The sequence below is a fragment of the Tauraco erythrolophus genome, chromosome 18, assembly GCF_009769465.1.
Source record: "Tauraco erythrolophus isolate bTauEry1 chromosome 18, bTauEry1.pri, whole genome shotgun sequence".
Classification (NCBI taxonomy): Eukaryota; Metazoa; Chordata; class Aves; order Musophagiformes; family Musophagidae; genus Tauraco; species Tauraco erythrolophus.
This window is the reverse complement of record NC_141482.1, coordinates 12,945,290-12,957,492: the sequence shown is the minus strand read 5'-3', so window position 1 is coordinate 12,957,492 and position 12,203 is coordinate 12,945,290. Positions and strand designations below refer to the sequence as shown.

At 44.2% G+C, this 12,203-nt stretch overlaps 2 protein-coding genes across 3 annotated transcripts; one reads left to right on the top strand and one right to left on the bottom strand.

Moving 5' to 3' along the window:
* Nucleotides 1-201: 201 nt before the first annotated feature.
* Nucleotides 202-3,447, bottom strand: FAM217B (family with sequence similarity 217 member B). Of its 2 annotated transcripts, none has more exons than XM_009982753.2 (4): nucleotides 3,249-3,447; nucleotides 1,975-2,086; nucleotides 1,799-1,884; nucleotides 202-1,405 (listed from the first exon to the last, which is right to left on the bottom strand). In XM_009982753.2, the coding sequence occupies exons 1-4, from the start codon at nucleotides 3,341-3,343 to the stop codon at nucleotides 214-216; spliced, it is 1,485 nt and encodes a 494-aa protein (XP_009981055.2). In that variant the 5' UTR covers nucleotides 3,344-3,447; the 3' UTR covers nucleotides 202-213. The 2 variants fall into 2 exon arrangements, with proteins under 2 accessions (XP_009981055.2, XP_086479106.1); XM_086622980.1 differs by having other exon boundaries at nucleotides 1,975-2,080.
* Nucleotides 3,448-5,771: 2,324 nt separating this feature from the next.
* PPP1R3D (protein phosphatase 1 regulatory subunit 3D) lies at nucleotides 5,772-7,088 on the top strand. Its single transcript, XM_009982729.2, has one exon. It carries the CDS (start codon nucleotides 5,785-5,787, stop codon nucleotides 6,706-6,708), a length of 924 nt encoding a protein of 307 aa, XP_009981031.1. The 5' UTR covers nucleotides 5,772-5,784; the 3' UTR covers nucleotides 6,709-7,088.
* The last annotated feature ends 5,115 nt before the right edge of the window (nucleotides 7,089-12,203 follow it).

Below are 12,203 nucleotides of genomic sequence, written 5' to 3'. Positions count from 1 at the left end.
ACCAATGGAAGACACTTGCCTTCAGGGAAAAGATTTCCTGCTGGCCTTGCTGGCTTAAGATCAAATGTATTGAAATGAACAGTGCTGACTTAGAACCATGCATCGAGAACATATTTTCTCAGGATCTTCCTATGAAGAAAACATGACCCTTCTGCACTGGCCAAATGCTTTCTAGCAGTCAAGAAGCATCAACATTTTCTAATGAATTTTTCTTCATTTAAATTTGCATGATGTTTGCTTTGTGCCATTTGTTTTTATTTTCCTGTCCCCTGTTGGTTTTTTAGAAGGAACATAATTGTTGGCATTGCCATTTTTCTTTGGATTTGTACACGCATATGTTTTTAAGCCTTTGACAGGGGCAGCTGAACTATGAAATACTGGGGTTTGCTTAGGGGGTCTGATATTACCAACACTTTGAATTTTAGAACTGTTCTCAGAGGGCTGCATATTGCAAAGCTGTTGCTTTGCAGTTGTTTTTTTTTTCAGTTCACTCCTTACTTCACCAGATTGTCTCTGAGAAGTCAGTGCACATCCCATTCTCTCAGAAAGTTTCAAGGGACCTGGATGAGAACGTAACCGCTGGCTTTCTTCGCAGTATGAATCTCCCCTGTGACCTGCATAGCTTCTGGGCAGCTTTGTAACACTTTCTTGGGGAACCACTTGCTTGTTAGGCAAAGGGCTGAGCAAAGGTTTGCCTTTGCCAGGACTTTTAAGGGCACGGATGGAGCCGGGAGCAGTCTGTGGCCTGGCTTTGGCTGCCTTTCCTTTCTCATTCTGCACAGTCTGCATTTGCAGCCATTCCAGCTGCAAGAGGCGATCGATGTATTTCTCAAGAAATCCTGTTGGCTTTGGTCGAAACTCAGTTTTACCTTCTACATTAACAAAGATGGCCAGTTGCTTCAAGTCCCATGAGTTGAAAGGAGGTGGGAGGAAGTCTGGGTAGTAATATTCTGATTCTTTAAAACCCATATCAGAGACATGTTCCAAACAAACTGGATCTATTTCTTCAGCTCTGAGAATGAGTTCTGGTGGCGTGCAGGGAGATGGGGGAATGGGAATCCTTTCTGAATCAGAGAGATCACTGGCACTATCATCTTCAGCATCTTCTTTAATAATTTGTACTGATTCAAAATCAAGAAACATTTCATCTACAGATGCTTCTTGCCATTTAGAAGAGCATGGACCAGCCTCAGCAACACGTTCTTCATGATTCTTTTCCAACTGTTCTTTTTTACTGCAATAAAAATGTTGCACTGGGACATCTCTAACCCTACAGAAGCTACCTTGTGTGCTGCCCTTTATGCTAGGAGGGATCCTGTGCAGAAAAGATTCATTTTGTCTTCTTTCTGGGAGACTCCTCTTTGGTCCTTGTTCTCTGTGCAGTGATGTGCAAACACTTGTGATCCTAAATAAAAAGAAAGATCATATCCTGTTAGAATGATTAATGTCTTTGAAACAACAGTTTACAAAGGTCTTGCTACCTCCTTCAAGGACACGGATCTACATGAATGAAGTTAAAATTGGCATGGAAACTTAGTAATGAGGTAAAATTAGTATTTTCTAGCACAGACAACACTGCCTACTACTGATCTTTTTTTGGTTTATTTTATTCTGATTTTGCCTCAGAACTCACTAAGTTTCCATACTGATAACTTACATTTATTGTCCTCATAAATGCTGAATTCTGGTATCAGTTAAGTCAAAGGCAAAACAGAGAAGCCATTATTTCATCACAAGCATTTTATATACCAGTTTGAAATGTCTACAAATTAAACAGACAATATTAACATAAAATTACCTTTTTGACTGAGTATTGTCATCCAGCTGGTTTCTTCCCTTCTTAAAAATACTTGGTTGGTTACCATCTGGAGTGTCATGGGAAGTCTGAAAAGATATAAAAGTACGTGAGGTTATTAAGAAGCTGACATAAACTAAGTACCCTTTTGCTATAAACAACAACAAAAAATTATTTACCTTTTCAATGGCACTTGATACATTTTTGCCTAATCTTCCAGGAGAAGATTTCACATGAGAAATTGGTTTATTTAGTCCTTTGGCGCTTGGATGGCTTTTTCCATTACTGTAACTAGCAAGGATTAAACAGAATATCACATATAAAGAGCAACATATACCATCATCAGAATGATGAATCATACACATTGAATACAATAAAAGTTTAGAGTGCAATTCAGTTTAAAAAAAAAAAGAGAAAGTTGATTGCGACTATTTTAAAGTTCATCAGAACTATGCCATGGTCACTTTTTATTTTTATATTACTATTGCAAAAGTGAGTAATTCAATGAGTTGATATAATAACAGAACTTGGCCCTTAAAAAGAATCCTTTATCAGAGGATCCCAAAGTTACTTTGAGGATAATAAATAGCAAAGAGTATTAGAGACTACACATTTAACTACTAATTTCTACAGTACCTGGTACATGATCCTACTGCAATTTAACAAAATTAAAGTACAATATGAAGGTTACTGCAAGCCAAATCTTGCTTGCCTTTCTCATTTGCATACTCTCAACAAAATTTAAAAGATTATTCTTATGAAGTTAAGGAGTGGAAGTGAGCAGGGAACATACAGTCTATTTGGGTATTAATACAAACTATTTCACAGCAAAGGCACAAACAGAATTCACCATTTCATGAATACTAGGGTTATGGAAATATTAGTAGGAGGAAAACTCATATGCAAGCAAAAGGAATGGCATTACTGATCCAGAGAGCTTAAAACTAAAATACATATTTCCTCAATTAAATCAGATACATTTCTGTGTAAGCACACAGAATCATTAAATCAGTGTATTCTCTAAGAATCAGAAAACAGTGTTTGTTCTACAAACAAGAAATATTACTAATTTTAAAAAGTAAAGCTTTGAAATGTCATTTTAGAACAGGAATAAGCAAACTGTACCCTCCGGTCTAATCTAGTTTGACTGTAGTTCAGTTAATTTGTCAGGCTGTACATCTTGTTCATGGTTTTTATGTCAATATAGTCCGATTTTGTTTTAAAAAAAAATATTTCACCAATTCAAGAGCTTATAAGAGAATGAAAATAAGTCTTGTGCCTCCAGCATCGATGCAGTCACTTCTGTGATGCATGATCACACTTGACAATCATTTCTGTTGCAGTGGATCAGTGGAGAGCAGGAGAATCTGAGCAGTACAGCCATGCACTTATTAACTAATCTACAGTATTTAGAGATTTCTGTAACTGGAAAGAGAGAAAATAATTTCCTTACTTTACCATTCCCTTGTGGTTTTCATTGATTTGGCTTTCCTTTTTCTGTGTCTCTCTGTGCAGCAGTAAGGGATATTCTTGAATGCCTGGTCCCATTATTACTCACTCTTTCTACAGGGTACCTGCACCATCGGTTTTACATCCTCTGCAAACGACACCAGGCTTTGGGGCTCGCAAGACATGGCGCATCACACGCAAACATCACCACGTCCTGGGGATGCAGTAAACAAACACCACGCCACTCCTCGCAACGTGATTTATTTTAAAAGCAGTAAGATAAACATAAGCAGCTACAAACGGTCCTGGAAAACAGTGCCCTCCCCCAGTGGGAACCAGTCGCTATTGCCGACCCACGCTGCACTGTCGGCACCCTGGGTATGGGGGTACCGAGAGAAGAGCCGTGCCCCCTCCCAGGGCACATGTTGGCCTCTACAACTGCAGCAAACTGGGCTGCTGCCGCAGCCACCGGCACAGCCCAACACCGCAGCAGCGCCCGCCGCCCCGCAAAGCGCCCGGCTCTTGCCATGAGGTTTGCAAGCCCGTCCCTGGAAGATTGTTGGTAAAACACAGGAAAACACCTGAAGGTACAGCAGCGCTAGAAGAGCTGCTTTTCCTTGTGTAATGTGCTCGTCATCGTTCTGTTCCTCCTGCGCAGCATGACCTGCATTGACTGGAGCCCAGTGTCACAGTCAAACGGCGGTGGGCGTTCCTGCTCTTAATGTAAGGAGAGCAGGTGATCAACCACCCGCGTCCTGGGCATGTTCAGTTGTGCTTTTTGTGCCAGAAAAGGCTCTTCCTATATTCATATATGCGAATTTTGTATCAAATGCTTAATTTTTTTATTTTTCCAAAACAAAACTCTCAGTTCTCATAAACTCCTACTAAAAACCCTCGGAGCAGAATTTGCAGCATTCTTTGATTTTCCAGAAGCCGCATTCCCACAGCAGGGTGCTCAGATACGATTTGCAGAAGGTGGCAGATGCCTGACATCACAGTACCTCACCTCGCCCACTCCAGTGTCGTTGCGATGCTATTTATGGATTCATGTCTACATCTATTTACATTGATGCGGTTCTATTTCTTAAACGCCTCTTTTCTCCGCCCCTGGCCGAGGAGGGAGCGCAGATCCCGGCTCACCGGGACCCCCGCGCATCCCGACCGCGCGGCCACCCGCGCTGGCGGGGCCGCTCGCCAGCCAGAACGGGCCGATGTAACGCGAGGGCGGCTGCGGGCTGTTTCCGCCGCCCCGAGCCCGCGATGGCACGCTGCGGCCGCCAAGCCGGGCCCCGCTCCGCTCCCTGCCGGGATGCACCGGCGATTCCCGCTGACACCTGCCACCGCGCTGCGTGGCGACGACGACCGGAGGGCAGCTCGTTAACCCACGGGCCGCCTCCACGCATTTTCCGCCTTCCCTCCCCCTCCAGCCCCCTCGCCACCACCGGCCCTGGGCCCCGCCAGCCCCCCCCGCCCGGTACCTGCCTTTGCCTCGGCCGCCGCCGGCAGCTGAGGGCACGGGGAGGGCCCCGGCGTCAGGCGGCGAGCGCGCAGGCGCGCAGCGGCGGCGCGCGCAGGCCGCTCATTCCGATTGGTGCGGCGAAGGGGCGGGGGGCGGCGCTTCCGCGCGTGCGCCGTTGGGTCAGGCGGGCGGGCGCGCGGCCGCGGACTGCGGGGCGGGAGGAGCGGGGCGGGGCGGGCCGGGGGCGCTGCCGCGCTCCGCCGCGACGGGCGCAGGGGCAGGGGCAGGCTGGGCATCGCCTCGGCGTTTCGCGGGCGGAGGGAGGGCTTTGCGGCTGATGTGGACCGTAGAGTCGCCAAACGCGGATCCCTCCCGCTCCGGCCACAGTCCCGAGCCCGCCCCCGCAGCGCCGCCCGACAGCCTCCGCCGCGGCAGCCCCGGCGCTCCCTCCAGCCTCTGCAGCAGCCCCGGCTCCGGCTCCCTCCCGCCCGACAGCCTCCAAGCCTTCCCCAGCCGCGGCAGCGCTGGCGAGTCGCCCAGCATCCAGTGTGACAGCCTGGAGTGTCCCTGCTGCTGCTGCGGGAGCGCGGCGTCGGTCGGCGCCTACGAGGACAGCCTGCAGGCCGCTCTCACCGTCTGTAACGGCCGAGGCTGCTTCGGGGCACACCACAGCAACCGCCGGGCATCCCGCGACCTCTCCGACAGCCTGGAGCCCTGCGGTGCCCAGCACAACAGCCTCCAGTCAGTCTCAAGCCTGTGTGAGAGCTTCAGGTCCTCCAGCTTCACGGGTGATAGCCTTGAATCCCTTTCCAGCCTGAGCAACGGGACCACCAGCCAGTGAGACTTCCTTCATCTCTCCATACAGGGCACTAGCTTCTGGTTCTCTTCCAGCTACTGCAAGAGCTTCCAGGTTTCTGCCCTTCGTTCAGCAGGCTACGTTGTTCCAGTTGATTTTTGCTGCATCTGAGGCAATAACCTCAAATACTCTCCGTGGCTGCCATTCCCGTTACGTGCTTCAGAGAGGCAGTGCTCGTTGTTACCTGCAGTGTTAACACTGGTTTTTTTTTGTCATCGGTTAAGAATGGAGGTACGTGGTCCTCGGAGGAACCCCAGCTACCTCTCTGATCTCTATCAGAACATGTTACGAGCTGAAGAAGCACTGGGACGAGGGCAGCAGCAGCTCCCAGCACTCCATACAAATAGCAGCATGACCCTTTGGAGCAGTACCCCAGCCAAGGGGGGGCCGCAGCCAAACAAGCTCCAGAGCAGCACTTCCTCCAGCTGTGATCCAGCATTGCGGCCTATCATACGCCGCCGGGCAAGATCTTTACCTACATCACCCGAAAGAAGGAAGCGGGCCGCAGTGCAGTGTCAAATTCCTGGATGCCAGAGTCGTATGAACCGGGTGAGATTTGCTGATGCTTTGGGCCTGGAGCTCACTGAAGTGAAAGTCTTCCAGACTGGAGAGGATCCATCGATCCCCTTGCATGTCCTTTCCAGGCTCTCTATAAACTCAGACCTCTGGTACAGCAGCTCTTACTTGGAGTTTACCATGCAGTGCTTGGTGCCCGACTTCCAGCAGCCTGCGGACTGTATGGATTTCTCCTCGCGACTTCAGGAGCAGCAGGTGTGTCTTGAACGAGTGACCAGCTCGGATTTGGGCCTCAGCGGCACCATCCAGGTTCGCAATGTTGCTTTTGAGAAGCGGGTGTCGGTGCGATACACCTTCAACCAGTGGAAGAGTCTCCATGAAGTGTGTGCTCATTGGCACAGTAGCATCCCTGAGAAAAAAGGGCAGGATCAGGTTGATGTTTTCACTTTCTTTCTCCCTGTGCCTCCTTTCCTCCTTCAGCTGTCCTCTGTAGTTCAGTTTGCAGCAAGGTACCAAGTCAACGGCCAGGAGTACTGGGATAACAACAGAGGGAAAAACTACAGTCTTACCTGCCGGACTCACCCCCTTAAGATGCCCAGAGAATGTGAGGAGAGCTGGATCCACTTCATCTGAACAAAGGAAGTGGATGCAGAGCAGCTTGTCAGTAGTCTCAGTGGCACTCCTTGGCCTGGCTCTCTGCTCCTATGGCAACAGCCTCCTGTTTGAAACCTGCCCAACCTGGCAAAGAGTTTCAGGGCAGGGAAGAAGCCAATGACCTGTACAAACTGTTCTAAACCTCTCAGAGAGTAAAAAGGGCCAAAATGTGTATTGAGTTACATCCGTTGGAAGCCCGTGGGATTTCTTGTAATGTATGAGTCAGTGCAGAATGGTTCCAGTGGATATTATCAGAACTACCAGAGAGCTAAACAAGACACTTCATGTTGCTAGTAATATTTTAGGTTGCATAGAATATTTCTAACTGATATATTTTTACCATTTGTACTGTCTGTTTTCTAAATGGGCAGTGTGGTTTTACTGGTTTTGTTTCTAATTTCGTTTATATTATCTCACTAAGTCTGGGCACTATTCCATTTATGCATAATTTGGATGGCAGACATTGTAGAGAAGTACTTGTATTTATATATATATATATTATAAATGTTATTGTGAGCAAAACATACATGAAAATGTCCAATCAGCCCCTCTGTTTCCCTTTTTTTCTTTTTTTAAAAAAAAGGTGCCTTTTCTTATCTCCAGTGTTTGGTGTAGGCAGCAGGAATGATTGTTACCAAAGTCTGTGTAAGGCAGATCTTCTTGGGAAGTTTTTGTCTTTTTCAGGTGATGCACAAGTCAGCTTTCTCTCTAGGTGGTGGTACAGGAATCGTCCTTGCCTTGGGCACCTGTTTTTACTAAGGGAAACGAGAGCAATTTTGCACTTCTGTCGCAATTGCAGTTGAAGATCTCAAAGCACTAAATGAATGCTGATGGTCGTACACTGTTACCTGAAACAGGTAAATTTATAAATCAAGAAATGGATGAGGTGTGTATATATAACAAAACAAAAAAAAACCCACAATACAGGGAGCTGGTTACAGAACCTTGGAGTAGTGCACCAGAACCCTGAATCCTGGCTCCCTGTTCCCCAGTGTCCCAGCACTGCTGCAGTAGTACCTTCAAATTCTTTAATCAACTGCTTCTCATTATAAACCAGTTGAACTCTGAGTTGCATCCTTTGCAACACAAAGTGGGAACTTCAAAGAAAAATTACGATTTTACTGGTAAATTGATGCTTACATAGACACATGAACAGAATCCCTTCTGCAGCAGGGAGGGCACAGTAAACACAGTCTTCCCATGCTTCTTGCTCTGCCACTTTCAGTCTGTGGATTTAGTGTGGTTTAAGATTGGTAGCAGGCTTAAATCTAGTAAGTAGATGATTGTCTATGATTTTTTTCATACATATTCATAACTGCATGGAAAGTTTAGCTTTATAAGTGTAGCATAAATTTTCAAAACTGGCTCGCTGGATGTTTTAGAAGAGCTACTTTTTAGGACTATACTATAAAAATCAGGTCACTTGTTCGGGCATCTTATTTCAGATTGCTGCTTTTTCATCAAAATCACAAGTTGTTTCTATTATCACCATTGTAACAACCCATGGCCAAGTATATATTAGTCCAAAAGTCTACTGAGTAATTCTGGAAGTGCAGAAACCCCAAGAAAATTCATGTGTCTGGCTACTTAATGTTACTGCTCAGTTTTGATACCCATTGAGCAAAGCTAGGATTTCAAGTGACAAAGCTGCCTGGTTCCATTAGTCTTTGGCTTTCGAAGGAACAGAAGTCATGAATGATGAGTCTTGCAGAGTACTGAGAAAAGCCAGTCTTATTTGAAACCATTGAGACTGTGTTGTCTGCTTCAACTTTGTACTGGAGCGCTGGGAGGTTGAACATTGAAGTTGAAATTGTTCTGACGGAGTAGGTGAGGCTGGGGTGCAATTGCCAACTCCAGAGAGGAAAGAGTGCTGCCTGCTTTCAATCCACCTGCATTATTTTCCCTGTCTGGGTTAGAGGAGTGACATCTGGCCGCAACTCTTGTCTCCCAGAAGAATCAATGCAGGGAACTGGAAGTCTAGTCTTCCTCATATGGCACAAAAAATGAGAGCCCTGGAAGAAGGGGCGCTATCTAATTTTAAGGTTTTTCTGCCTTCTGTGGTGGGCTTCATATGACTAAATGACATATGACAATATAGGACATAACATATCTGAACTAGTCAACCTTTGCTCTTCATAGCCAGCGCAGATGTTTTCACTATAATTGTGTGACAAACTGTCATCTCTGCTGAGTGCAGAGAGGACACTGCAGGACTAGTTCTGCCATACTGAAATTCTCAGCATTAATGCAGATTGTGCCAAATTATGCCAGTCTGTGGATGTCAAGTTACGTGAGCTGAAACATGCCTTCTGTGACTGCAGAAGAATCTTTCTTGGCATGAATTGAAGTTGCATACCCTTACTTTGGTGAAACTTGCTCACCTAAGGAATTCCATTAAAATTTATCCAGTACTGTTAAAGTCTATAGAAGCGGCTATTGACATTTATGTACTTGTCAGCAAAAGAAGAAAACGAACACACGTGCATAGAAGCACTTGTGCTGAATAAAAGGCACTATTTTAAAGTATTGTTCCCCCCACTCCTTCCCCCTCCCAAATTATTCTATTTCTTCCTGAACTGCCTTTTAGCACACCATTAAAAATCCCTCTTATATGAGACCGGTATTTGACACCAGTTTACAATGGGTGTTGCTGGAGTCCAATGCAATACTTGGCTTACTGGCAGAAAGATGTAGTTGCCATCTTCTGGGAGAGACTCTTTCATGTGCTAGCAAATGTCAAATCTGAGCGTTAGTGCAGGCAGGGACAGATTGCATAAAGCCAAGGCTGTCAGTTTAAAGGTTAATGTCATGTATATCGCAGTGTCACAGGGGTGAGAAATGAATGTCTCAGCAATATGAGTTTGGCTTGTATTGTCTTCCTTCTGCAACCTCTCAGGGTATTTGCGTGTGCAAAATCTTGAATACTAAAGTATTATTCCAAGTTTGCCTTTTCTCTCTTTGCTTGTCTTGCACTGCTGGAGAAGAACTGACAGTAGCTGTTACTAATCCAGTTGTCTGGCATTGCTGACTGTGAGTTGAGCAGACCTACCTTACAACAGAACTGTGAGTATCTCTGAATTAAGCTGCTAAACATTCACACACGACTGCTGGCACCTGTCACATGAAAGATGAAACTTGCACTTAGGTTTTCCTGTCACATTCAGTAGTGAACATCAAAAGGATTCTAGTTGACAAAAAAAGCATTAAGCCATTAAGTAATACGCACCTGTCACGAAGGTAAAAATTATGACCACCTTTAGAAATTCTCAGGACAACTTGACTGCTTGCACTGTGTTCAGATTGAGCACTTCCCTTATAGTGAGGATTTTGTAAAAGTGAATTCTTCCCAACGGTTATTGCCATATAACGCACTTTTAAAAACCTGTATTTATTATAGTTATACAGTAAATTAATGTCTAGTAGTCCACACTTTCAAGGTTCTTTCAAGCATGTTTTTTAAAGAAACATATGGAATCCATGTCAATGAAAAGGGGTTGTCTTTCCTGATTAAATGTCTTGTCCAGAATAAAGTCCGTTACACAGTATATCAGTAAAGCACATATGCCAGGCAAAAGGTCATTTTGTTTTAGTGGAGAGCTGTACAATTGCAAAGGGCTTAATTTGTTTGAAAAACGATAATATGGCTGTTGTAACACAAAAGATTGTAATAAAAGCTTTTCACAATTTTATGTTGTTTTTGTCAGTGGTACTCCTGTTAACAAGAAAACTCATGAGGCAGCTTAGTGCCAGGTTGTCACTTACAGAGCAACATGCTCACCAAAGAAAGGTGGGTTCCAGTTGCTAAAAAATGAACAGCACTTGATAAAAATACAGTGATTAGTCTACATAGCTACAAAAATGACCGGGCTGCCACTTCTTACATGGAATTTGCTGGTATTTCACCTCAGAGTCCTGTACATGCAGCATCTGCAGGATTAAGATCTAATGTTGGAAAAAGGCACGCTGCCACTTCATTCTAATAGAGTTTCATGGGAAAAAAGGGGGTTTCTTCTGATAGCTCGTCCTAAAGCTGTTCTAGACTGTACTTAACTCATTCATTTCAGGGCCTCACGGTTGTGTTGTTCCTTATTCCATTTGTTTTTTCAGTTTTCCTTGCAGCAGTCTTTCCTCTCAAACCATGTTCTTTTCACTCATGGGTGTCTTGAAAATCCGTCTACATGGGCTATGTTAAGAGTGTCCATTTCCACAGCAACTGCTTTATCCTCTATGAAATGCATCTCCCATCAGTATCAAGCATTTGCTTGATACAGTTCAAGATTTGAATAATCTGTTGCCAGGTTTCTTCTAAAGCAAAACAGAGACATTTAACTAGATGTCATAATTAATAAAGACATATATTACCACTTTTTAATTAGTGTTAATAACTTCAACACTGCATTGTCAAAATTGCTTAAGGGAAAGATGCTTATTGCAAATCACAGTTTAAATACACGGGAAAAGCTGTATTATGCTAAATTGTTTAAGAATGTCAATGTCACTTTTTGTTACGAAGTATACAGATTATGTATTATAAATATATGCATGTAGATGCACAAAGGAGGGTGCTTTTAGAGAGCATGGTATTATAATATCTTGTCTTTATGACTCTAATTTTTCCATTTTGCTATACTACTGATCTGAATCAGAGCTAGCAGTAACACCTTAATTGTCGTAACTTTACCCACTAAAATAGAGTATTAAGCACGACCTGGAAATTAATATGGCAACCACAGTGTAAACTAACCAGGAGATCAGCGTAGGATAAAGATAGCGGTCTTCAATTTGAACAAATCACTTGAAAACTATGTGAATTTGGTTTAGCCTGGGGGAGCATGTAAGCGTGTTTAAGAGAAGGACTGGCTTTTGCTGTCAACATCCAACCATCAGGTTTATCTTACAGGTAGTTAGTATTACTTTTAATATAGGTGTTATTTTCACGTTTAGTTTCAAATTTATGGTTTCTTTGTATTTATGTTACAAAGAAAAATTAAATTCCAACTTGTAGTAATAGTAATACGCTAACAGTCAGTTGTAACTACAGTACTTAATTTAGTGTATCATCAGTGCTCAGTACAATGTTGTATGTACTTTACAGCATTGCCTGGTAAAGACACAGAACGGCAAGTGTAAATGATTAGTCATTTGTCAACATGAGTCTAATGTTAGTACTGACTTCTTTCCTGATTGGGCTTTCTCCTTATGATCTCAGATCTGCAACTATTTCAGCTGACACTTGATATTAAAACTGTTGGCATCAACGCTTTTGACCCTTCTCAGTTCTACATACAACAGCAGCTGTGCCAAAGGTTGGTTATATTGACCAGTGCAGTCTTCTCCAGTACCTGTAATGAAGGTAAATATTTCTGCTACTGTAGTGAAAAAAGGGTCCCTGTAGATAGTGCTACCCTACCCTAAAGACAATTTTGCTTCCATTTTCTCTGAAATTTTTAAGTGTTGTTGCTCTATCTGTGGCC

What these genes read in the sequence shown, in the direction of transcription:
- FAM217B (XM_009982753.2), bottom strand. Translation starts at nt 3,343, where the DNA reads ATGGGACCAGGCATTCAAGAATATCCCTTACTGCTGCACAGAGAGACA. An exon ending in AACCACAAGGGAATGGTAAA is followed by an intron (nt 2,087 to 3,248) that starts GTAAGGAAATTA and finishes AATCCTTGCTAG; the next exon opens with TTACAGTAATGGAAAAAGCC. An exon ending in TATCAAGTGCCATTGAAAAG is followed by an intron (nt 1,885 to 1,974) that starts GTAAATAATTTT and finishes ATATCTTTTCAG; the next exon opens with ACTTCCCATGACACTCCAGA.
- PPP1R3D (XM_009982729.2), top strand. Translation starts at nt 5,785, where the DNA reads ATGGAGGTACGTGGTCCTCGGAGGAACCCCAGCTACCTCTCTGATCTC.